Source organism: Dendropsophus ebraccatus, chromosome 8 (genome assembly GCF_027789765.1).
Source record: "Dendropsophus ebraccatus isolate aDenEbr1 chromosome 8, aDenEbr1.pat, whole genome shotgun sequence".
Lineage (NCBI taxonomy): Eukaryota > Metazoa > Chordata > Amphibia > Anura > Hylidae > Dendropsophus > Dendropsophus ebraccatus.
Window position 1 is genome coordinate 54,264,401 of NC_091461.1, and position 27,045 is coordinate 54,291,445.

At 42.5% G+C, this 27,045-nt stretch overlaps 1 protein-coding gene across 7 annotated transcripts in view; it reads right to left on the reverse strand.

Annotated features, from left to right (window-relative positions):
- PLCE1 (phospholipase C epsilon 1) overlaps positions 1–27,045 on the reverse strand; it is a 196,236-nt gene that overhangs the window by 59,381 nt on the left and 109,810 nt on the right. For 4 of the 7 annotated variants that reach the window (XM_069980384.1, XM_069980387.1, XM_069980386.1 and 1 more), the window contains exons 5-9: positions 20,815–20,960; positions 20,049–20,307; positions 18,425–18,633; positions 6,487–6,519; positions 2,799–3,471 (exon numbers count right to left, since the gene is read on the reverse strand). In XM_069980384.1, the coding sequence (XP_069836485.1) occupies positions 2,799–3,471; positions 6,487–6,519; positions 18,425–18,633; positions 20,049–20,307; positions 20,815–20,960 (1,320 nt within the window). The remainder of the gene's footprint in view (positions 1–2,798; positions 3,472–6,486; positions 6,520–18,424; positions 18,634–20,048; positions 20,308–20,814; positions 20,961–27,045) is intronic. The other 3 variants (XM_069980388.1, XM_069980389.1, XM_069980385.1) reach the window with 1 other exon arrangement.

The following is a 27,045-nucleotide window of genomic DNA, read 5'->3' on the forward strand; positions in this document are numbered from 1 at the left end:
TCGCTTGGTAAAATAGCTACTTTTAAAAGGCAACGATCAGCTGACATGCTCGATGTTGGCTGATCGTTGTCTTTCAACATGTTGAAAAACTTTTTAGGGTATAAACCCACACACCGTATATGCAGCGTATTTACTGCTGCGATACGCAGCAAACTCGCAGCAAACTCGCAGCAAAATCGCAGCAGATTAGATCTAAATAACTGAACACAGCATCAAATCTGTACCAACAAATCTGCTGCGTATTTGTTGCATATCTGCTGCATATACGGTGTGTGGGTTTATACCCTTAACAATAATGACGCTATCTCCTAATGGCTCCCTGGACTATCTAAAGATCATCCGGGGAGCTCCTCCCACAACTCCCCGCGGCCCCCCGCACTTACTCGATCGCTGTCAGTGTGTGTAATAATGCTGGCAGCGAGCGGAGAACGAGGAGCAAGCAAGCGCTGATCTGACAGGTCAGCACTCGCTTGCTCCTCCTGATGGGCTCATGTAATAGGGGCTTCACTGTCTGTTATATGCATGCTCTGTGACCTGTATAGAGGTCACTATGCAGGATAAAGAACCATGCACCACTGTGTTATCTGCCTCCAGCTGTAAATGTGTTCTAAATATGTTAATAGGGCAGTTTCTACTGGCGGGCGGGCCAGGCAACCGCACTGGGCGCCGACAGCTAGGGGACGCTGGTGGCACCCCGTGGATCTCACCTAGCAGCGTGCTCCCTCGGCTGCCCAGCCCATTCTCTACCCAGATCACCGCCACCCTGCCTGGGACCGTACTCAGCCGCTGTGCACCTGTGAGGCCACCGCCGCCCCCGCACACATCATCTTTCTTCAACAGGCGCAATGACGTCATGTCACTGCACCTGCTGGAGGGACAAGATGAGTGCTGGAGCGGCGGCAGCCTGCTCCTCGCAGGCTGGAGAAGAAGAAAGATGGACCCACTCTGTATGCTATAATATGGTGAGTATACTTTTTTTTTTTTTTTGTTCGTGTTTGGCAATGGGGGGTGTATTACTATGGGGCAGAGCACGGGGGAATTATTGCTATGTGGACAAAGCATGGGGGATTATTACTGTGGGGGGAGCACTATGGGGGGAGCACAGTGGTGATTATTACTATGGGGGGAGCATGGTGGGGATTATTACTTTGGGGGAGCACGGTGGGGATTATTACTATGGGGGGAGCACAGTGGGGATTACTACTATGGGGGAGCACAGGGGGGAATATTACTATGGGGTTGAACAAAGGGGGGGTTATAACTATGGGGGGAACACAGGGATTATTACAATGGGGGAGCACAGGGCGATTATTACAAGGGGGGAGCACAGGGGGATTATTACTTTGGGATGGCACAGGAAGGATTATTACTATGGGGAGCACAGGGGGGATATTACAATGGGGGGAGCACAGGGGGGATATTACTATGGGGATTGCACAGGGGGTATTACTACTATGGGGGAGCACAGGGGGATATTACTATGGGCACTGCACAAGTGGGATTATATTTTGGGGACAGCAACAGTGGGATTATTACTGTGGGGACTGCACAGGGGGATTATAACTATGGGGATAGAGCACAGGGGGCATTACTACTATGGGGACTGTACGGGGGAGATTACTACTATGGTGGGGAGCACAGGGGGCATTATTACTATATGGGGGTACAGCAGGAAATATTATTACTTTATGGGTGTACAGCAGGAGACATTTTTACTATATGGGGCTACAGCAGGGGATGCTAAATACAGAGGGCAACCCACGTACCTACTGACATTACTGCACATGACACAAAAAAGTGTGTGTGGGGGGGGGGTTTAGCAAGATTCGCCCTGTAGTCAAAATTACCTAGAAACGGCCCTCTGTCTTAAAGTACTATGATACATCGAGATTATCTGACGAATTAGCAAGATGTGTCCCCATGTAATAAAAAGAGAAAGTAGCACATAAACTGTCACTCATTGGCTTTTGGCTGTCATTCAACATGTTGAAAGATAATCCGCTGTCAGCTGCACATCTCTCCAAGTGATAATGATTACAGAAAAGGTCTGCACTAATATCGCTAGCAGTGTTAGTGCAGCCCCCGTTGCACAATTATTGAGCCGTCTAATAGGCACAGTAAGCGTGTGCCAATCTAGCAGATGGGCGCTCATGTATATCGCAGGTCGGGCAGTGTGATATAGCCGTTACTTCTTATTATACTGTCTGTGATAATAAAAAGACTACAGTACCGAAAGCGTTAAGTCATCGGAAGGCTCAATGGCTAGAGATTAAGTAAATAGAGCTGAATTGCAATGCCACACACAACGTGAGGACAGGGATTGTGCTGTTTTTGCAAGAAAGTAGCTGTTTCTTTCTAATCCAGTCTTCACATTCACTGAAGACTTTTCTCAATCCTGTACCATTATAGCACAGGTTAGGTGAAGAAGTCTAGTGTAGGCTCAAAATACAAGTCCATGCCATACCCAGTGAGAGCCGGCTGCTATCTGCAGCTAACATCCGCCAGCAATGACACTAAAGATCAACACAATGCTGGCAATTTAAAATAAGTTTAAAAATTTAAATCACTCCAGTAATAGGAGGTCAGAATATCAGGATGCACAGATTTCAGGGGGTCAGAAAGGGATTAGGTAAATCACTTGGTACTTAATAAATAATAAAATAATAATAATAATAATAATAATAATAATAATAATAATAATAATAATAAATAAATAATAAATACTAAAATAAGATCCATATGAAGACCATTCTACTAGTTACCATTTATGAAATAAAGTAATATTGTCAGTAGTTTACCTGGTAAAGGCTGACATATTGCCTCCTCAGCCACTGCAGTCTCTGGTCGGGAAAGTTTTTGATCTTCCTTACAGCTTTGGTTAGCTCAAGCAATCCATCATATATTGCCTTAGCTGTGTATTTTGGCGCTACAAAATGCAACAACTTGTTCTCAGTAGTGTGAAGTCCAAAAAGCAGCGTGACACCGTTTTCTTCCAGGTTCATGTTACACAGTTTGTTTTGAACACACACAGTGTGCATATCAATGCCCGGATGCCCCATGTAAACAGCCTTCACAGAGAACAAGTCCAAGAAGCCTTCTGCCAGTCCATTCATTCCAGCATTGCTAAGGAACTGAAATTTCATCTCGGCAGCACTACCCGGGGCACCCAATTTATTTTTAGTACTTGCAAGGCAAGTGGTGGAAGGCTTTGTCCAAGTCAGAGTACTATTATCTGGCTGAAGCTGGAGAAAACACCGAACAGAGATGTGCGTCTCCTGGTCATAGCGGATAACAGTTACTCCTTGTTGAAGAGACTGGTAGACATCGGCTCGAATGGATAAGACGTACCAGGGAATAAGTTCTGTACCGTGGCTGTATGCTTTCTGCTGCTCCACAGAACCATACAAATCATACTCCTTGGACTGATCAAAGATATCACTTTCAGAATCGGACAGGTCTCCCATTATAAATCTATGGGTGGAAAAAAAAACTATATTAGGCCAACTAGCTTACAATAATAAAATGGACTCTCAACTTTTTATTTTAACCAGGTTACTATAAAGTACAGTCCTCATTTCACATACTTGTCACTTTAATATTAAGATACAAATCAAATAGATATAGATGGAGTTAAAGCCATTAATCTTCTAACACACTTTCATTACATGCACACATTTCACCAAAGACAAGTTTAGCATGATACTTTGTATGTAATTGTATGAAACTCTACTGTTCTACGATGCTGTGCACTCCCAAGGATTGCGAATGCCACTTCACAAATCCCTTTGCATCTGATATAACAGATGCCAGTCTGTGGCTGTAGCTGGGTCCCTCCTCTGCCACTGGCTGGCTCAGTGGGACTGAAACATCACAATTCAGACCAGGATGCAACCAGGGGACCGCAACAGCCAGATGTTGGCCCCATCGTTAGAGCGTTGTAAGTGGACATCATTGTTTTTATCTCCCCCCTACCTAGCCATAGTTAAAGGGAACCCACCCGATCCCCCCGATACTTACCCCCTCCTGCTGGCCCCGGTGCAGGGAAATTGCTGCTTGCTTGTCTGCACACTCAATATGCAAATAACAAGAGATGTGTCTTTGGGAGACATCTGAAGTGGGATCGACAGGAGGGGGTAAGTATTGGGAACTCTCGGGTGGGTTCTGCCCCAGTTGTTGAGGTGACAGGTTCCCTTTAAGGAAATGTGTTCTGCCCAGAGTACCCCTTTATATAAATATTTTATTCAATTCAAGCTAAATTCTTTGAATCCGGTTTCTAATAACCCAGAAAGTGTGGTATTCAAACTCTTGCTTTCAACACAGAGCTTCAATATAATGTGGAATTTCCTAAGAACTAAAGCAGAAGACGGAGCAGAGATAAAGGTTTGGAAAATTCCTCTAATTAAAAAGGCTAAGGTATAACAGAACATTTTGTGCTAATAGATTATTGTGGCCTTTCTTCCTGAAGGTCTTTTTAGCTTAAAGTGTACCTACAGTTTCCATACACTTGACAGGTCATAGTGACATTTTTGATCTCAGGGGGGTTTGTATGCACAGAGGAACTAATGTTTTGCTAATTTGCTGAACATCTATAAGGTCCGTATACTCCCTACTTTGCTTTCTGAGAAGGGTCGAGCCAAAGGGCCTCTGCACTCAATTGGGTGTTTCACAGACACACATGACTACATTCAGATTAACGTAATATGAAAAAACTGCTTCTGATCCCATCAGAACAAGGCAAGGAATCATTTGCCCTGGCAATGCATAGAAAAATCTTCTGATAGTATTAATTTCCAGTTTTGCCACAAAATTTGGTATGAGGTACCAGGCAAATGTTGGCAGAGAGTGAGAAGGAACCGCTCTCTAAGAGCGAGGTACCACATTAGGGAACAAGGACTTTTTATTCTGGTCTAGGAATACACAATTATTTAGTCTTAGAAAATGTGTATAGTGTATATGGCAAATTCACTTGACTTGACTCATGAAATAGTTATGTCATGAAGACCATGGGAATAGTTATGTCACGAAGACCATGGGAGAGAGCATGTTTCCCCCCCCCCCCCCCCCCCCCCAGAAACCTCTAGTACCTACAGATAAACTATATCCAGTAAAGTGCGTAAACATTAGCCTTTTGCCCCCACATTCACCTCCACCCATATCAACAGCAGGAAACATATTCTATACATTATAAAATATGGATATTAGAAAGTAGATACAAAGACAGATATGTCAGCAGGTGAAGAGGGGTGCAAATAAACACATGTCCAGATAGGGCTAGCCATCATAATTCTGGGCATACCATTTTATTTTAACAGTCTTTCATCAGTGAGCTATACATTTTATTATGCAAATGAGGATCAAAAGTCCAGGGGGGGAGGGGCAACTCCTCTACATGGCAAGCACCCAGGCAAGTCTAGATTATGTCCTCTTTAGCACTGTACCCTTGCCCACTTGCATCTGCTTACCCTGTCTGACCGGCAGACATCAGCTAAAGAAGATTAGGCTGGACTTACCTTAGCTCTTGCCATATAGGGGAATGCCCCCTGGGTATGTCTGGACCTAGTCCTATTTAAGTCTTGTGCTTAGTTTAACACCTATTTTCCTGCTGGCATGTCTGCCATAAACTCCTAGTTTGTTAATTAAGAACATTGAAACTTTTTAAGGAACACCAAACCTAGAAATGTTGCTGGCTTCGAAAATTAAAAAATTGTGCAGAGAACACAGATGTCCATATTGTCATTTTTCATCAAATATAAGGCTGCAGAAGGGCAGTGAGGAAGAGCTCCTTTTGCAGAAAATTGCCTTAAACACAGAATTATGTATTTTAGGTAGAGATGTGTGAAAAATAGAAAATGGCTATGGCTGTATCTATGTTTTCCAGGCATTTTCCAGTCTTCAGGCGCTATCCTCCCTCTGCACGGAGTCGGCAGCCTGAGGGATACAAGCGCAGATCAGTTTTGCTTTGTACAATGAAAGACAAATCTGCTTCGCCCATCTATACATTTTAGCCCGTGGGGAAGGAAATGGATGACCTCCTTGTACAAGTATAGAGGAATTCTTTAAATGGTATTTTTCTTGGTTTTGACTTTAACGTAAGAAAAATTAGCATCACATTAGCATGGTAATTAAGGAAAAGGGTTGTTGGTGCTTTTCCTTGTATTTTCTACATTCTACATTTAGTGTTCCATTAATTTATTCAGGGATTTGATTGTAATGTATTATAACAAACAAATCAGGATCTCCACTTTAAATGCTATGATGCAGTTCAGTGGTTATGTTGACATGCTCTATACTTTGTAAATATATCTTCTACATGATTACAATGGAAGACACAAGCTTTAGTAAGCGGGTATTTCAATTAGCTAATCAGCAGTAAGTCAAACATATATTTATGCAACATTTGAGTATTTTATAGAAATTTTTCAAGACAGCTTCAGATCAAACAAAAAACGATTTGCCAATACCAGCAAATGCAAAAGGTTGACTTACAGCACTCTGTTTGACTCATGGCTTTTCTTTGAGCTATGAATAAAAAAACCAAATGAGGACACGCTTGTTAGAGGTCATACGTCACCAAACAAAAAATACCAATTTACCGTTCTGTGGCTTTAATATACAGCCAGTTGTCGATAGAAGAAGCACCCTGCTAAGTAAGCGCTGTTACTGAGCATCAAACCTGAGACCAAATTATAGCAAATATTGTTGATGGAAAAACAGCTACAGCGGTAGTTACAGTAATGACACATAGCAAGAGTTACACAATCAGTGCTCAGAATAGAGTGGGAAAAGTGTTAAGTAATAGCAAAAAAAAAAAAAAAAAAACTGAGAAGGGAAGATGTCAACTAGAAACAAGACTGATAAATGCTATCACAGATATCAGTACAATGGGTATAAGCCTGAAGAACAAAAAATAAAAAAATACCCTTTTTTCAGAAACAAAGCCCAAAAAACACATTGAAGAAACATGTATTAAAGGGGTTGACCACTTTATAGTAAAATAATTCAGTGGACAGTATTAGTAGGTGTACTCACTGCACTGACTGACAGCAGTTCCCTGTGTACCTCATACAATTACAATCAGAGTCTCCTGTGCTGTCCTGCTCTGTGGTGAGTCTGTCCATAAGATGGTTGACATGGAGGAACAAGTGACCATGCCCCGCTCCTAGTGTCCACCATAGGCATATACAGGCTCAGTGGTGGAGACTGGGGGCGGGGCATGGTCACATGCTCCTCCATGTCAGTCATCTTAGAGACAGAATCACCACAGAACAGGGCAGCCCAGCCTGGAGGAGGGGAGTCTGATTTTAGCTCTATGAGGTACACAGGAAGCTGCTGTCAGTAAGTGCTGATTATTCAAATAAACACAGAATTATACAGTAAAGTCCTGCGTGGCTATGTTCCCACAACATCTTATTAGGTAAAAAAAAGCTGTTGTTTTAAAATATAATGATCCTTTTTAATGGATCCTTTTTAAATGACTTATTAGCATATGAAATAATCTGAAAGGAAAGAAATTACCTTCATCCTCAGCACCTCATGTGCTATAGGGATATACCAGCAAGTTAGATGTGTCTAACCTGCTGTTGGTTTCCGTTTAAGTTGCCAGGCAGCACTGGCCTATAAAGAATGTTACCAGAACCCATACTTAATCAATGTCCGCTACATCAACAAAAAAAAAAAAAATCCATGTTTCATGTCCAAAACAGGTAATAATTCATGAGGACAGACACCTTTATTAGGCAATTCCTTATGTGCTGATGCTAAAATAACCTGTAGGACCTCTATAGTATTCTGGTGCATTAAATATAAAAGAGCCAATCCATCTGTACTTAACCCCATGGGATAATATTCAACCTTACTTGAACTGAAATAAAGATCAGAGCCAGGTAACATAGGTGTAGAATGAATTATACCTCCATGGGTTAGCATACATGAATATTGAAGTACTGATGGGACAGAGTGGGGAGCCCTTTGACATAAAAATAAAATTTCAGGGGGGGCGGAGCTAGCCACCGATGTGAGAGGACGTGTGCAGGCTGAGCTCCCGCTCCACACAGCTCCTTTATAGACCCCAGGCTCCCTAAAATCGGCTGTGCTGATGCACAAAAGGTCCAGGACGACCCCCAGACACCCCTCACCTGTTGGGGACACCGGCCGGACTCCTCAGACCCTGGACCGCTACTTTACCAGAGGCGCCGCCGCCGCTCCGGTTCCAGTCTGCACGGCCGCATCCGCCTCCTCCCACCGGACGCCTCAAGACTCTCCTGCTGCACACAGGTCCCGTAGTCTTCCCCCGCGTGGTTGGCGGGTCCCTCCGGTGCCGTTGGAAGGGGACAGCGGGACTCTCCCAGTCGGTGATGGGCCTGTGGTGCAGTTAGCACCGGGAGCGGCGCCATCTTGGGAGGTGGCAGACAGAGGGCAGCTGCGTCAGCCTCAGGCCTCCACTCCTCCTGCTCCGGATTCATGTGAGTTTGAGCCCCTGGGCTCTTCCCCAGACAGTGTCTGTGCCCACCTAACCCAGATATACACAGGGGACAGTGGCATATTAGAGGGATGTGGACGCTCAGGAGATATACAATGGCCCCTACATCTCAAAATGGCGGCCGTGCCTAAGTCTACCAAGGGGGACAAGACCAAGACGGGAAAGGGAGCGCAAGGGTCCTCAACTGTTAAATCCTCCTGCCAAACTAATAAGAATCACCCTTCACAGAGTCAATCTCCTTCTTATCATAATGAATCTGACTCAGACGCTTCTACAACCAGTGCTACCTCGCAGCGCAGCATTAGGAAGCTTCTGTCACAGCTTCCCACAAAACATGATCTCCAATCTTTGCTTGCTGAGGTTAAAGAGACTTTTAGAGCTGAGATTGCTGAAGTCAGAAAGGATTTACAGGAAATTACCATCCGGGTTGACTCCTTGGAAGATGAGCATGATGTTACACGTACTTATATAGGCTCCCTACAGTCTGCCATTTCCACCCAAAATGCTGCCATGGATGATATGCAGCGACATATTGAAGACCTGGACAATAGGGGGCGTCGCAATAATATCAGAGTAAGAGGGCTCCCGGAGGCGACTCATGATGATGATCTTGTAGCCACATTAGAGGGTATGTTCAATATGCTGCTGGGTGAACCGACTACCCACAAGATCAAATTCGACAGAGCTCATAGAGCCCTAAAGCCTCGCCCCACCTCAGGGGCCCCCAGGGATGTAATTTGTTGCCTGCACAATCACACAGTGAAAGAAGCTATCATGGCAAAGGCACGTGCCATTCGAGACTTTGAGTTTGATGGGGTTCATGTTCAGCTCTTCCCAGATCTTTCTTGGATTGCCCTACAAAAGAGGCGCTTATTACGACCGCTGCTTGCTCTACTGAGAGACCATGATGCCACGTACCGCTGGAACTTTCCATTTGCCCTCTCTGCTCGAAGGGACAGATGCTCATCGGTCCTGAGGTCCCTCTCTGACTTGGATAAGTTCTGTGAGACCCTGGATATACCTGTCCCAAAGATCACAGACTGGACACTGGCGGCTCCTCCACCTCCCCCACCATCTGTCTGGCAGTCAGTGAATAATAAGAGGCGACGCCAAAGTTCCAATGATCCCTCCTCAAGAAGCTCGCCGGGGCAAGCCCTGGGGTGAACTACTGAAAACCCTCTCTCTTTAAAGTAGCCCTGCATGGGTTGCCCCTGTTTAACTGGACCTTTTCCTCTAACTTTTTACTTTACTGCCTGGGTCTTATTTTTCTAAGTTTTTTACTTATATAGCTGTGTGGATGAGCTCTTTCGCTCGATCATGTTATTGCTCATGTTCTGTTGGTTTCTCTTTCTCCACCCTTGGGGTTGTTTCTCTCTGGCTATTCGTCCGCATGTGTGGACTCAGTTGGCCACGGTTTGGACAGAGAGAAGTTGGTACCCCCTCCCTGGCACTGGCTGCCAAGGGTTTTGGTCAAGTGTCTTTACCTGTCAAAAGACGTGTGTGTTGTTTTTTGTGTGTCTTCCCTTGTCCTTCCTTTCCTCTTGTTTTTCCCTACAGCCTCTGCCAACTCTGTGGACGCTTCTGATAGTTTGGGCTTGGTCTCGAGTATCTGTTGTGCCCTCCTGAGACGGGTAGGTACCTGTATTAGAGTGTTCTACCTATATTACTGCCCAAATGGTTAATTGTGTCACTCTCAATGTCAAAGTTCTTAACTCGAATCTCAAACGCCGTCTGCTCTTAAGAGAACTTCGGACTCTGAAGGCTGATATAGCTTTTGTGCAGGAGACGCATTTTGATTCTGCTGCTACCTTCAATTTTGCAAGGCATACCTTCCCTACAGTTTACTCAGCCTCCAGAGGTAACAAAACGGCGGGAGTTGCTATTCTATTTGCCAAGGACTGCCCGATTCAGGTTCTTTCCTCTTATTCAGACCCCGGAGGGAGGTTTGTTATGGTCGAGGGGATGTTGAGGGGTACGCCAGTGGTTCTTTGTAATATATATGCCCCTAACAAATCCCAAATCCCCTTTCTGCGCAGGGTCCTTGCTCGCCTAGCTAAATACCCCCCAGCCTCGAGAATCGTGGGAGGAGATTTTAATATTCCCCTCTCGGAGTCTCATGACAGGCAATCTGTGTTGGGTAGGCCCTTCTCCACTGATCAGACTAGAGTGTCCACCGAATTCCGTAAACTGATTCGCTTGCACAAACTGTATGATCTTTGGAGAATTGATCACCCCACTGAGAAGACCTTCACATTTTATTCCCATCCCCATAAATCTCACTCCCGCATAGACTATTTCTTTGGTAATGTTCCCACTGTTCGCCTCTTGCAGAAAGCTCGCATTGATCCCATTTCCTGGTCTGACCATGGCCCTGTTCTCATTGAACTGGCAGATTTTGCTGCTCCCATAGGGCATTGCCATTGGCGCCTGAATGAGAGTCTTCTCAAAAATCAAGTCACACGTGACTCTATTAAAGAATGCATCTCTGCTTATTTCCTTGAGAATGAGGGGTCGGTCTCCTCTGCTTCCTTACTGTGGGAAGCTCATAAAGCGGTTATTCGGGGCCACTGTATAATGCTGGGATCCCGTCAGAAAAGGGATAGACAGGCAGCCCTGCTGGCAGCTAAGCAAACTGTTCAGGACCTGGAGCGATCACTGGCTGCAAGGCCCTCTTTGCGGACACTGAGCAGGTTGGTGGAAGCTAGAGCTCACTTAAAGGAGTTGTCTTTGGTTGGGGTGGAGCGTCTTCTCCTCTACTCTAGACAGCGTTTTTATGAGAAGGGCAATAAGGCCCACACTCTTTTAGCTTAATGAACGCTTGGCTGCTCAGTCTCCGCAGGTAATTAAAGACCACCAGGGGAACCTCAGATATCATCCTAAAGAAATTTCTGCTGCCTTCCAGAAGTATTACGCCAAACTGTACTCTCTACCCTCGGCTCTTCCCTCAGATCCGGTGGCGCGTAGCGAACGCATTAATGCCTTTTTGGCAACATGCGACCTGCCGACCTTATCCTCTCAAGCTGTGATGGATCTAAATTCACCTATTACAGCTGAGGAATTATCGGAGGTTCTCAAGGAATTGCCTTCAGGACGCTCCCCGGGTCCTGATGGTTTTACTTATTTATATTATAAGACTTTCTCCTCTGAACTATCTTTCAGGCTTCTGTCCCTCTTTAACTCTTTTCTGCAAGGCACCTCTGTCCCTGTCACTATGCTACATTCATACATCACTCTGATCCCTAAGCCGGACAGGGATCTGCAGGAATGTGGTAACTATAGACCTATTGCGTTATTGAACTCTGACCTTAAGATCTTCACTAAAATTCTGGCAACGCGGTTGGGCTACTGGCTGCCGTCGTTGGTAGATAAAGATCAAGTTGGTTTTGTGTGAAACCGGCAAGGTGGTGACAACACTAGGAGAGCGATAGATGTTATAGACGCTGTGAATCAGCAGTCGGGAAGGGCCTTTCTCCTTAGTTTAGACGCTGAAAAGGCGTTTGATCACCTTGGTTGGCCTTTCATGTTTGAGACGTTGAAGCGCTTTGGCGTTACGGGCTCCTTCCTGACTGCTGTGCAAGGTCTCTACGCTAATCCTACTGCAGCGCTTAAAATTTCCCCATATGGTGTCGGATACATTTCCCCTCTCGAATGGCACCCGTCAGGGCTGTCCGCTCTCTCCGTTACTTTTTGTTCTCTGCATTGAACCTCTGGTGGCGGCTATTCGAGGGAATCCTGATATTAAGGGTGTGTCTGTGCGTGGCAGAGAATCCAAAATAATGCTATTTGCAGATGATGTTCTCCTCACCTTGTCGGAACCAATAGTCACGTTACCTGTCCTGCATGGTCTACTTACCACATTTGGGTACCTGTCGGGATACAAGGTTAATTCGTCTAAATATGAGGCAATGTCCCTAAACCTTCCTGGCTCCTTAGTGACTCAATTGAAATCTAATTTCCCATATAGATGGACGACAACGTCCATTAAATATCTAGGTATTCGTCTCACCCCTACGTATGCCACCTTATATGCAGCCAATTACCCTCATCTGTTTCGGGACCTTAAGTCCCTGATGTCCAAATGGTCTTCCCATTACATCTCCCTCCTGGGCCGGATTGCTTCAGTTAAAATGACTATCCTTCCGAAGCTCCTCTACTGCTTTGAAACCTTGCCGGTGAGGGTGCCCTTACATGAACTTAAAGCAATACAGAGTGCTATGTTTAAGTTCATATGGAATTCTGGGAGACATCGTATCCCCAGGTCAGTCATGATGAGCAGTAAGACCCAGGGGGGACTGGCTGTCCCGAACATCCAATATTATTATTGGGCAACTCACTTGCGACAAATCGTAGCTTGGGCAAAGTACCACGCTTACAAAAAATGGGTGGACATTGAGCGAATATGGTTGGCCCCCTTCCATCCTAATTCTTTCTTTTGGCATTCCTCTCCTACTTCCTGCTCTCATCTGTCTCATCTCATCGGCCCTATGTGTTTCACCTTCTCTATCTGGTCGGCGTGCGCCTCCAGGTTTGCCTTGTTTTCCCCGGCCTCTCCTATGAATTCCTTTTTGTTGTGCCCAGACTTCCCTCCAGGCCTGGATTCGGCCACGGTGAAGGCTTGGTCTTCCAAAAAGCTCTTCCAGTTTGCAGATGTAGTGGACCCCCTGTCCCGTACTTTGCTATCTTTTGAGAAATTGGCTGAGAAATATGATCTAGCCTCTACTGAACGCTTCTCCTATATGAAGATGAGACACTTCATGTTGACGCGTTTGGGGACGCTGACAGTCTCAAAACCCTCAGCCTTTGAGCAACTGGTGCGCATGGGGACATCCACGAGTGGACTTATCTCGGCCATATATAACATCCTTAACTCTCCGATAGGGGACACCATTGTTAGACATAAGTATATGGATAAATGGGAGGAGATGCTGGGTAGGACTCTTTCCCCGGAATGTTGGAAAATAATATGGGAAAAGGCTGCTACATCATCAATCTGTACGACCTATAAAGAAGCCAACTACAAAGTTATGATGATGTGGTACCATACCCCTGAGCTTCTCCACAGACTGAATAATTCTGTTTTCCCGCTGTGTTGGCGGTGCCTGTCAGGTGGAGGCTCCCTATTATACATTTTCTGGAGATGTTCTCTTATTAGGGGTTTTTGGTCGGAGGTCTGCGGTCTCGCTGCTAGAATTTTTGAGAAAATTATTCCCTTGGACCCGGTCCTATGTCTTCTCAGTTTACCCCCTAAAACAATAGGGAAAAAGGCCTCTAAATTGCTCTTAATTATATTAACGGCTGTCAAGTTGCTGATTGCCTGGTCCTGGAAGCAAACTGCTCCTCTATTACCTGCCTGACTGCTAAAATTAAGGAATTACGTTCTCTTGAGCGTATGACGGCTTCTCTGAATAATACTCTAGACACCTTTGATCAAGTTTGGGCCCCATGGGACAATTATGTTTCCCCTACGTCTCTCTGATTGGTAGTGATTGCTGCTATTTGTGCCACTTCCCCTCCCCCCCATGCCCTTTCCTTGTCCGTTCCTCTATTCTATTGTGTCCCCCCTAGTCGTGTTTGTCTGTGTTGTTTATGTCCCTTTTCTTGTTTTTTTGATAGATGTTCTCCCCGTTTGGATACGGTGCTCATACTGTTAGACACTCATGTATACAAATCTTCTGTTTTACTTATGTACTATTTATGGCGACTGTTTGCTTATGCTACATTCCACTGTATCTTCGGCTGGATGCTATGTCTATGTTATTCTTGTAATAATATTGAAATCTTCCAATCAAAATACATTTATAAAAAAAAAAAAAATTCAGATTTTGTTGCCTGAGGGATTGCCTCTAAATATTGTATATATTCATAAAAGAAAAAGTAGATATATGTAGTATAGGCGTGTACACCAAAGAAAACCGAAATATATTTTGGCATCAAAGTAAATGTAAAAATTAGAAGACAGAATTGGCACTGGCCCCATCTCACAACACCTCAGCCAGACGCCTTTAATAATATTAAAAAAATTAGTCAGCAAAACAAATTATTCCACTAAAATGAGATTTACCACTGCAGGTAAATGAAATAAGATGACTTGTACAGGAAACGGCAGCGTTATTTCAGAAAAGAAAATAAATTACATCCCAATATTCTCGGTAACAAAAGTCTTTCTCTGTCCTTAAAAATGTCATTATTCATGAGCATGAAATAGAAAATGAATTGGCCAAGGCAGAATCCTTTCTCCATCCTGAGCACAGATAGATGGCAATGCAGCAAATGCTGGGATTCTAGAAAACATTATTATCTAGGTCTTACAAAAATGAATTTTACATATTTAAAGCAAATTCAACCAAGCTGCCTTCTGGTGCATTACATGGATGAAGTCTATGATTTGCCTAAACATAGAGGCTTAATCATTTTAAAGAAGAACTTCCCAATTTTTGGGCCCATATAATGCTCCCTCACCATTGCTATTCCTGCAGTGTTATCTGTTTCATTGCAGCTCTGTGCATCCATACATTTCATCTCAGTCATGTGACCACTGATCAGCCACCATCTTGACTTTTGGATTTCACAATGCATTATTTTCTTTTTAAATATAATATCAATCCCATGATGATGCAACAGCATCACATGAATAGCTAAAGCCAGTAACATCTCTGCCTGCTGGGAGGACAGTGTAATAATCCTTATCTCTATATAAACTATGAAACTATAAGAGGGAGGCTGAGCTGTCATCAAGTTCAAATTTGTTTTGTGAGCTTAGCGAATTTTGCTTCAAACTCGTTAAGATTCGCAAATCTAATCTTAACAAATTTTATTAAAACAGCTAAAAAACTATAGTAGCTACAGTACTGGGACTATAACAGAAGGGCAAATTTGTTAAAGCATGTTGTTGTTAAAGTATCAAAAATGAGAAAATCACTATTTAAAAAAAATAGCGACGTATTATCAGTTTTTTCCCCAGGACAGGAGTGGAGTGTGAGCACTGATCATATAAGGTGCACACTCAGTTCAGTAATGAAACCCAACTTGTATAACACAGTAGGAGTGGAGTGTGACCACTGATTATGTAAGGCGCACGCTCAATTCACTGATCCCAGTTCAATAGAAGTTTACAGTGTCCAGTGCATGAATAATATGGACTGTGTTTTCACTGATTCCAGTGAATTCCTATAGGCACCCAGTTACTTAGTAAACTGGACACTTGGTTTGCAGCTACAAACAAACAATCCCCCACAATCAGCCCTCCTCTCCTATCCACTCCTCTCTTTCCGTATATATCTCTGTTAGTCTCTCCCTGCTCTGCTCTAACTACCTGCTACCATCCTGTTCTCTCCTGCTCACACAGCCGACTGGCCACCTCCGTTAACAAACAACTCTTATGGTTCGTAAGATTGAAAAAAGACTATCATATTCAACCAAGGAGGGAATGGATAGAGTATAAAGGAGCTGTATATTCATCATCAGCAACTCTAATGGGAGTTTCTGTCTTCCCCTGGGAAGAGCTTAAGTGGGATAGTCCATGATGGTTGACATAAATTATAACTGGCTGACTGGCTTCATAATGAATAAAAAATAATAATAAAACCAAACAAACCAGGAGCCATTATAAATCTTTGTGTATGTTTTTATTCCCCATAAGATAAGATAATGTATTAATAAATTTACAAATGGACACTACCATTTTGTTAATAGGGTGTGCAGTGACACAGACTAATGATAAAGCCACACCATGTAGTTATATTGCAGTTAAATAAATGCATCAGTTAAACATTTTGGGACATGCATTCTTTTTCTAGTCCAGCCACTAGTAAGAAATGTCAAACTCCAAGGGCCGGGGGAACATAACAAACCATCCGGACTCACCTTTCTCCATGCCTCTCCCCCACTGGGCTCTGGGGTATGCAGCAGAGCTGATGTCATGACCCGGTTGATGGACAGCCCCTTCGGACAGTCAGTCACTTGGATGGGATACCGCTCCAGTCACTGATTGGCTAAACTGTCTTCCCATTAGCTGGGACGCGAATTTCCCCTAAGTCGTGACATCATCACAACTCGTTGAAAAATGGCTTCTGGCAGGGGTACTGGCCCAGTCTGGTAGTGCATTGCAGACACAGGGAGAGGTAAGCAATGCTTCATTGCTATGTTCTTCCCCTGCCTCTACCTCCTGTCAAGCATTGAAAATGCCTGGACTTTGCCTTTAAAGGAGAAGTCCCACAAAACTGTAAAAATGCAGGTAGGCACAGTGCTGGAAAATAATAAACAAGTAAGCTTACCCCTCTTCATGTGCCATAGCGCCACACCAGGGTCCTGTTGATATCCATGGTGTCCTGCTGCTCTCCTATCTGCAACACCACATACCCGGCTAGGTGACGTTGCAGCTAGGAGAGCCGGGTATGTGACGTACCTGTTTTCCAGGTGAAGATGACAGGTGGCTGCTGTGAACGGGATACTGGAGTGGCGTAACTGAGGCACGAGGACGGGCGAGTTTACTTCTTTTTTATTTTCCCGCTCTTGCACACCCATCTCCACCCGCCTGCTGCTATTTATTTTTGCAACAAATTAGTTTAATTTGACAGCCCTGCAGAATCAACAGCAGGGATTCTGGAAGACACCATCGGTACCGCCATAAACTGCATCCATTACTTACTAGTGGAAAATGACACATTGCTTTTACAAACTGCAATGGAACCAACCCAAGCTAATGGTCTACTTTCACCCTAATACACAGTTGCCAGTTGTCACATTATTCAGAGACATCCAAAAAGAATAACAAAGAAATGAAACAATAGAGTGTTCTAAGAAAAGATGGTCACATTTTGTTATTCCAATAGAAATTCAAGTATTTACTTCATACAACATGTCAGGAAAGATGACAGATCCTTCTCACCAAAGAAGTTCACCCAAACAATGAAATAGGAGATCTGGATCTGTCAGCAGTGTGTCTTACTTTCCAGGGAATCACAGTCTAAAGATCAGCAGGGGTCTCTTCTATGTTGAGAAGTCTTCTGCAGTTGCTTACATTGCCAATCAAGTGAAATGTATCTGCCTAATCGTTTCTATACTTCGTTCATGTGGCTGACTCTGAAGGGTCCAGCTAAAGGTCACTTAACAGTTTTTTAGCTAAGCATATAATGTCCTAGTTTAGGTGTTGGATGATTTTTATGTGTTTGACAAGCTAAAAAGGACTGTATCACATGGTTTTTACTTCTGAAAACCAGACACGAATACAAATTCTTTTATGTTTATCTGTTTCTCTTTTCTCATTTGTAGAGTTAGTTTTTTTCATCCAAATTTTTGTACATTATTATGGGGGCAGCCATTTTGCTTTTTACAGCATTTAGAGATGTGCATTACAGCAGCTATATAGACCATCCAAACTGTTGTCTGGTGAGGAGGCTGCTGAATAGTTTATTCTGAAGAACAAGAAGTGTCAATCTATTTTAAGGCTTAGTGGCCAGAATGAAAACTGCAAGATTTCATAACTAAAAAAAATGGAACAAAAATCTCAAAATTCTTAAGAAAATATGGTTACCATAAAAACTTAAGTTAAAAAATAGACAAATATGTCCCTTTCTGATTACGCATTCCCTTTAAGTGTGCATGCAAACCTCTACCTGTTAAATTATATTTAAAAAAAAAAACTGCCCAAAGCTAAACGTTCATATTTCTATAGCGCGTTACTTTCAATTGCGAAATCAACAGATAAAAACCTAAGAAATTATGAAACACATCAGAAATAACTTCCAAGCATTCCACAGCAAAGACCCATGTGCATTGTATTAGCTCAACTATTTTCTACACTGTTCAGTCAAATTTCTAGAAATTACAACTAAATTCTTGCCGTTCCTCTATCTACCCGAGTTAGACGTGGATTGCCAGACAAATATTAGTCATCAACAATACATTTCAAAGCACCAAGAATAAAACTAAAGGGGTTGTACTCACTGAAATCTGTTTCGATCCATGACAGAGTTCTTTCTTACGGTGCTGCTTTCACTACCGTTGTCTTCACCGTCCTCAGATTCCAGGCTGCGGTTGCAGCTACGTATAGTTTGCATGATATTGTTGACTGTTGATTCTTTTTCGGTACAGTTTAATCCATCTTTCCCTACTCTCTGAATAAAGTTGTCTTGTCCATTGTAGTCAGACACAAACTGCAAAATATACCAAAGGTTTCATGCTGTCTTGTTCATGTTCCTGACACAATGTGATTAGAGATCGATCACTTTTATGGACAAAAGACACTGCATGCAAGGGGTTTAGAAGACTGCTAGCGAGTACTCTATAACACGCAGAACTAATACTATTAATTTCCCCACCTATTAGCTAAAGCTCAGAGTTGTGTCAAGCTCTACCCTTCTCTAGACCAGTGCTTCTCAATTCCAGTCCTCATGACCCACCAACAGGTCATGTTTTGAGGATTTCCTTAGTATTTCACAGGTGATACAATTATACTCAGTGCATCTGCTATTATCACAAGAGTTCTTTGGATATCTTCAAAACATGACCAGTTGGTGGGTCATGAGGACAAGAACTGAGAAGCACTGATCTTGATGGCCCCAAACACCCAATGAACCTAGGCATGGGTCTTCTTATTCTGGTATGGTAATACTCCAGCTGAATGCAGAGTCACTCGTTCCTCTGGTCAGAGTCACTGTTAAGTGTTATTTTTATACATGACAATAGTACATCTGACCTCCTGATATATTTACATTTAGATTATTCTTCATATCTAGTAAAATGTCAATAAAGTTTTTTTTTTTTTTTTAATTTAACAGTATATCTTAAAATAATTTTTGGGAAATACTTAAAGAGGTTGTTCTTTTTTGTTTCATAGGCAAAGTAAGGAAGAAAGGTAACCCTTTCAGGACCAAGGGAAACACAGGAATCCTCACTGATGGTTAGGGCAGGTAGTAAGTTGACTGGAGCTCAAAAAAAGCCTCACGGTTTTGGAACTCCATCTGACTTACTACCTGCTCTAACCATCAGTGAGGATTCCTGTGTTTCCCTTGGTCCTGAAGAGGTTACTTCTCTACTATTTTGTGTCCAATACTGATTTTTGTTTTTCTTTTTACCCCAAACAAAAAAAAACCTATGCTAACCTGCCACCATTCTCTCCAACTGACTCCTGGATGCTCCCTGCTGCACAGTGCTTCTCAATTCTTCTTTTGCATACAAGAAATTCATGCTCAGCCATTCAGTGGCCATAGCACTGAGCAGCGATTGGCTGAGTGAGCACTTGCTGCTTGGTGAAGCAGGAAGTAGGAAGTGTGGAACAACCAGGAGAAATAAACAAATGTTAGCGATAGGGATTGGGGCAGGTAAATATAAGTTGTTGGGGTTTTTTTCCGGCCAGCCTGGGACAAAAAAAAAAAAGTAATACGGTCTGACAACCACTTTAATATCTCTTTCTAATTGGCTTATGATCAACCACTAACCAAAACACAGAGACTTTATATTGTTACATTGCCCCATGATAAAAACCCTATGTCAGATCAAATTGCGGAATCACAGATTGGAAATAGAACGTGAATACACCATTATAACAATATGTGACTGCCATGGTTACCTCCAGTGTTTCATTCTGAGAATTGTAGCGAGGACACAGTTTTATTAGACTTGAGGCTCCATCGAGAACTTCACACAGCTCCTTCAAAAAGACTCCACAGAAAGGCACAACCTTGCAGCCTGGAATATTTAAGGCTCTATTCACTACTTTTCTGTACTCTGAGGAAGACTCGTGCTGAGCCATCGCATCTTTCAAGCTTCTCATCGTTTCGATGTCACACTGATCCATAAATTGCCACATTTTCAACACTTTCCTTGACCTTAGAGGAAGCACAGAATTACATTTCAAAATATGACATTAGCCACCAAGTAGTGTACTTCGAGGTGTCAAACATTTTTGACTACAGATTGTTCTCTTATGCTGTAAAAGTCATGCGGTCAGCTGAATGCAGAGAACAATTTAGGTTAAGGATACTAAGAACTATCATAACACTTTGTGGAATATGTTTTATGGCAAAATATTAGGGTGAGAGAAATGATATGTCGTGCAGGAGAGTGATATTTAGACCTGCAGACTCTAAACGCCATCTTCAGTGTTTTCCATTCTTTCGACTCCCTCACTGGCATTAGAATTTACTTTAACTATACTTAATATTTTAACAGATTAAACATGACTGCTTTAAGCATGTAAACATTATGACCTCTTCAGCTTAGTTCCAAACAATCCGCAAAAGTTTGTAACTGTAGCGCTATTTAAAACTCGATCTGATGTGGTGCCAGTTGATGTTTATAGCAGCTGCCTTCACCTCTCTTCAATTAAGTTGTACCTGAGTCCTGCCAGGAATTCCATCACAGCGTTGTAATTGCCCATATTCCAGCAACACTTTGCAATATGAACTAAATGAGAGAACACTTCCCGTTTCTCCTCCATGGACCCCGCAGCAAGGATTAGCCAGGTCACCCATGAACTAACCTGAAAATTAAAAAAAATATATATATATAATTAAAAATACTAAAGATTTATAGAAGTATCAATGCATATAAAAAGGTTATCAATAAGAAAGCTTACTTTACCATAAATAAAAGTACAAATATACAGTAGTTTAACACAAACGTGTCTCAACCAAAACCCAGAACCAAAGTTTTCAAGAATAGGATTTAGAACATTTTTGTAAAAAGCTATCCTTAAAGTGATATTTCCACAATACTGTTCATAGTCCATCAACCTTCACTGGTAGTGTCAAACATTCTCCAAGGTCAAGGTAGCTCAAGATTTCACAGTCCAAAGTTTTAGTTGCACGTGTTGTCTAGTAGTTCTCATTAGCGTGCCTGAGCACAGTTGGTAGCTACCCACTTATTTTATATAGCAGGCACCCAATTCTTCATGCTTACCAGGTCTGTCCTCACCGCACAGGTCACCCATGCCCACTCTGTGCTGCTTTCAATAAGGAGGCAGCTACCCTCACTCCCATGGTTATGTTATACAACTAACTAGGCAAGCTCTGAGCTATCATTCACTGAACCACCACTGGTAATTTTTCTAGAAAATATTCAAAATACAGTTCTCAAACTGCTCTGAACTCAAACAATTCGGTTCTCAAATAATATTTTTTAAGGAAAATTTGCTTCAATACTCAAGCACTTGCTTTGTTCGCAAACACTTTTTCGGCACCCAGTCTTGAATTCTTGTGTAAAGCCCTCGCAACAGTGCAGGTACTGTTGGCATCACTGCTTTCTGTCCCGTTTGCCAGTGGCTTGAGCCTTCCCCCTCCAGTCCTCCCCTCTACTGTATTGTCACTACTGGCCAGCTCTTGCTGACACCATGCACCTGCACTTTTACATGTATAGAACTGTACTATAGTGATTCAGTTGATGAATCAATGAAACATACAGGTATAGTAGTAGCTATTGGTGGATGCTGGAACCAATTAAACACAAACTACTCTGGTCTGTAAATTTCTCTCTTTTATGATCGGACTGATCGCAGGAGTTGGGCATCAACTATGTCTATAACTCTATGGAGCCCAACTCCTGTGATCAGTCAGATCAGGCAGCCGGCTGTACGCTTCCCCATCTATAACTGAAAATAGTAGAAGTTCTCCAGGTGCATTAATAACTTTAAGTTAAACTTTACTACAAATGACTAACATTTTAACCTTTTTTTTTTAATGTGTACACATTACACTACAAGGTGTGCATGTAAATGCATCTGTTCAGGCCCACCTTACCATTATACCAGACAGCTCTAGGGACCTTTGAGGTCCCAGTCTGACCATATAAAACACACAGTACTGATGACAGCTTGTCTACACACAAACTGATACAGGGAAAGCTGTGTGTGCAGGGTGTGCCAGTATGGCTGCAACCTGATATCCTTTTATATGGAAAGACTGAATCAAACAATATAAATTATATATGATCAAAAGTTCAATGACCTGACAGATTCAACTGTGAAATACATCCACATATTACATCTGCACCCAAGCAGGGGAACACAAAATCCTGGAATCATTACTTTAAAATAATACAAAAAATAATAAAAGGAATGTGTTATTACTTTGCAACCAAAGTCAAGTATTACCAGGAAACTCAGAAACCAAGGAAACCCCCAATTCACATGCACAGGGGAGGGTTGTTCTATTACATGATTTCAATGTTGAGAGGTTTCTTTTTTTTTTTTTCCTCTAAAAAAAAAAACATTTTACCCTTTTAAGGAAAGTCAGTCTCTTTCTTCAGTTCTAAGGCAGGCGTAACACATTCATGCTCTTCTTTTCGATTTTGGAAGAGGAATAAAACAAAAATACATGATTTTTTTGAATCAAAGGAGTACCTCCCGATTCCTTCTTTGTTCCCTTTCCAATAATCCAGGCTTGCGCACTGTTTATATTACATGTGTGCAGCCTTATGACCATGAATTATTTGCTGTGCTTTCTCACACCAACCTATTATTTACTGCAGATGTATTATACCCAGTACTTTATGCTGTAATAAAAAGTAGTACATGTAACACCTTCAGGAGATCTTAAAGTGTAACTATCATTTACAAAGACTTCTGACCTCTCAGAAGTTTACATTGGTCGGAGTCCAGGTGATGAGACCCTAAACGATCGCTAGAACGAAGGGGAAGATGCACTCTGGCCCTTCTTCTCTACTATAAACTTGTAATATGAGTGATCTGTGTTTTAATGGGAGCCTACAGAACTTCCAGTAGACGGAATTGCCGGAAGTCCCTAGGCTTCCATTATAATTACATATACTGCTCGCATTAGCAATTACAGCAGAGAAGTGGCACAGCAAATGCTACTGTGTGTGTGTCTGTCCCTTCATTATATCAATTGGCGGGGGTCTCAGCGATTCCAACTTCTTACGTTGGTATGACATGTCAGAAGTTTTTTTTTTAAATGATAGATCCCCTTTAACCTTACTTTTTCTGTTTCTACTCTAGCCTCTTATACAGTATGTATTAGTGGATTTAGTACATATAAAAGGCTACAGTTAACAATGGCAATAACCACAATACAATAATTTAAAATTAAAGAACAATTAATAATAAAGATATAAAAAAAATTTAAAAAATCAGCACTCAATTGTCTATGATAGTGTATGGTTTGCCCCAGATGATATTAGGGAAGAGAAGGGTCCAGAATATTGGATTTAAATTGCTCAACCCTTTTGTTCTCTAAGATATAAGGTCCAGAGGGTTATACCTCCTCCCTCCAATGAGAACACATACAAAGTTTTTGTTGCGCTGAACGTTCATATGTATCAGAAGACATAGCTGTTGGCAAATGAAGGTTCTGTTGACAGCCATTCTAGGAGTATGGCAACTAAAAAGTTCACACTACATTAGCATAATGCAGACAAATGTTTGCACTCTTGTTATAGTAACAAACCACAGTTCAGATGACATGAACAGTTTTAGTCATCAAACCCAGTGTGTCCACGTTATGCTAGTGTGAGCCCAGCCTAAAAGAGAAAATCCATGCGTCATGCAGCACTGTCTCAGGCCATTAAATATTATTGTTTAGATTAAAGATGAGCGGACCTTGAACCCAAATGCTTTGCATTCAATTATCGGTGGCTGAAGAAGTTGGATGCAGCCCTGGGGAGTCCTGGAAAACCTGGATATAGTCTATGGCTGTATCCATGTCTTCCAGGCAACCTTTAAGCTGCATTCAACTACTTCGGCCACCGAAGTAGGGTTTGGCAAACTGTTCGGGTTCGAGCTCTGCTCATCTCTACTTTAAAAACTTAGAATAGGTGTTAGAGTACTTTACATTGACTGTTACAAGGGATTGATTATATAGCAAATTGATTGGCCTGTATTAACAGGAGGCCTTACACAATGGCAGCTATTAGCAGTGATCACTGGATCAGTCATACAGCCATTCTCTTCCATTATTGCCAGCAACAAATCACTTCTTTTGATTACCAATGCCTGAAGAAGTTGGATGCTGCTCAGGGAGTCCTGGGACACATGGATGGAGCCTATCGCTGTATCTATGTTTTCCCGGCAGCCTTAAGGCTTCATCCAATTTCTGCAGCCACCGCTTATTAAATGCTGCACGCTCGGGGTTGGATTGACCTGAGCATACTCCAGTTGCAATCATCTCTAGTCAGCGGGAATCCAATCCTCCAATGCTGAGAATAATGGGGACTTAAAGGGAATTTGTCAGCCCCAGACCAGAGAGTGCACTGTATGTGGTATTACATCAATTAGCATGTTACCTGTGGATATTTTTTCAGGGGAGTGGGTGCTGTACAATAATGATTTTCCATCTGTAGTCAAGAGTCAAAGAGAAGTCGTGGTGAGGCACTTGTGCCACACTCAGGCACTCTCACCACTCCTTCCTCCTTCATGAATATTCTTAACTGCCTGGCCTCCTGCAAGATCGCAGCATCTTTCTGGACTGCGCATGTACTGCAGATGTCACAGGCTGTGCCGCCTCCTGCATTGTTGACATTAGCAGTGCAGAGGACGGCCAATTCAGAATATTCATGGTGGAGAAGGAGGAAGGAGTGGTGAGGAGTGCACAAGTGCCTCACCACAACTCCTCTTTGATTTTTGATTACAGATGGAAAATCATTACTGTACAGCCCCCTCTCCCCTGACAGAATAACCACAGGCACCCCACTAACAGATGGGTCAGGTCTAGGTGCTTACAGATTCCCTTTAAGGGTAGCTTCACACGTACCGTATAGCTGCGTTTTTAATGTGAAAATCAAAACGTGCATGTAAAAAAACGCAGCGATAAAAACGCAGCGATACGGTACGTGTGAAGGCACCCTAATGCTGATTTAGCATCAACTTTATGTTTTCCTGGTACAGTAATATCCCCAATCACTAGCTATGCAAAGAACTGTAGCACAGCATAATTTAACTCAAGCCAGCCATCCAGTGTAGGGAACTGCAGCATAGTCACATTTACTTGAATTGGGCAGTGGTTAAAGCGACTCTGTACCGACAATCTGACCCCCCCAAACCACAGATAGTACCTTGTACCTTCGGATAGCTGCTTTTAATCCAAGATCTGTCCTAGGGTCCGTTCGGAAGGTGATACAGTTATTGTCCTAAAAAACAACTTTTAAAATTGCAGCCCGTGCCAAACGGCAGTATCTGTGCCCTAACTTTGCTCCACCCCTCCGTCCCTCCTCCCCACCCTCTTCATCATTAGGAAGGCCACTGGAACATTTTCTCCATGCTGAACACTGCAAAGGTGCCTTAACGATCCAGCCCATGTGCCGTGCTGAGACACAGATACTCCCATTTGGCACGGGCTGCAAGTTTAACAGTAGTTTTTTAGGACAATAACTGCATCACCTGCCGAACGGACCCCAGGACAGATCTTGGATTAAAAGCAGCTGACAGTACAAGCGGTTTGGGGGGGGGGGGCAGATTGTGGGTACAGAGTCACTTTAAGTCTCCAGCACAGTGGGCAGCTTTGATGCCATTGTGGAGGGAAAACTTTATAGTAGAAATAACATGTTGTCAGTGCAACATCCCCTTTATTCTCAGCATCGATAGATGTCCAAGAGATCATAAAGAGATGGCCATCACTTTATAAAATGGGAACATTCCTTTAAGAAACTTGAATCTCTCAGAAAAATAGGTAATGCAACCATGTCGGATTAGTATCTTAGCCCTGCATGAGATAAGACAGGCACAAATCTATGTATTTATTTGCTTGTGTTAAGTGCTCTTCAGCATGTTACATAGTTCTTAAGTATGTAGGAGTGGTGAGTTTGTGCTGCCAGTATGTACTGTTCTAGTGGTGTCTCACAATCGTAAAAAGTGAAGAACAGATGACCTAGAGTAAATGATCACGTACAGGTTGCATTCTCTTAACACTCAGTGTACCTTTTTTATCTCCCAAAAAGACACATTGTTATTTCTATCAAACTCTTATTTGGAATTATGGATGACAGGAAGGTCTTGTATATAGGGAAACGGCTTCAATGTGTATGTTCTGGGAAATCCATAGTATTTAAAATTATGTCTGTGGACAAGTCTACCTCATTACTAGGCAACACTACATGTCCATAAATTCCATGAACGTCCTATGCACTCCACACGGAGCAAAGGCAAGATGAAACACTTTCACTACTTAATGAAAGCCGAGTAATCCCTGTCATCCTAACACAGCCAATGATTAAACTCAATTACTTTTATAATACCCAAATACTGTAATCTGTGTCACATTCGTTTAGGCCTTTAATCCCAATTAGAAACCAGATGGACAATTTATGTAGAAAGAAAAAAAAGATTAATGATGCGACGGTGTAAATATGCGTAAACACTATAGTAATCTCATTTACTTCCAGGATCCTCTCTGCAAAGGGAAAATCCAATTTCTCTTATTTAATGCATTATGTAATTTCATTTCTGGAATTGAAGCAATTGTGGAAATGTTACCACACAGAGATCACTATGGATAATTTATAGGAAATAGACATCTTATATATTTTCATTGCTTGCTCTCCAGAGATTGTAGGTTTATGGGTTTAATATATTTTAACCTATACATTAACATTTGGCGGACATGAATGACAAGATGTTT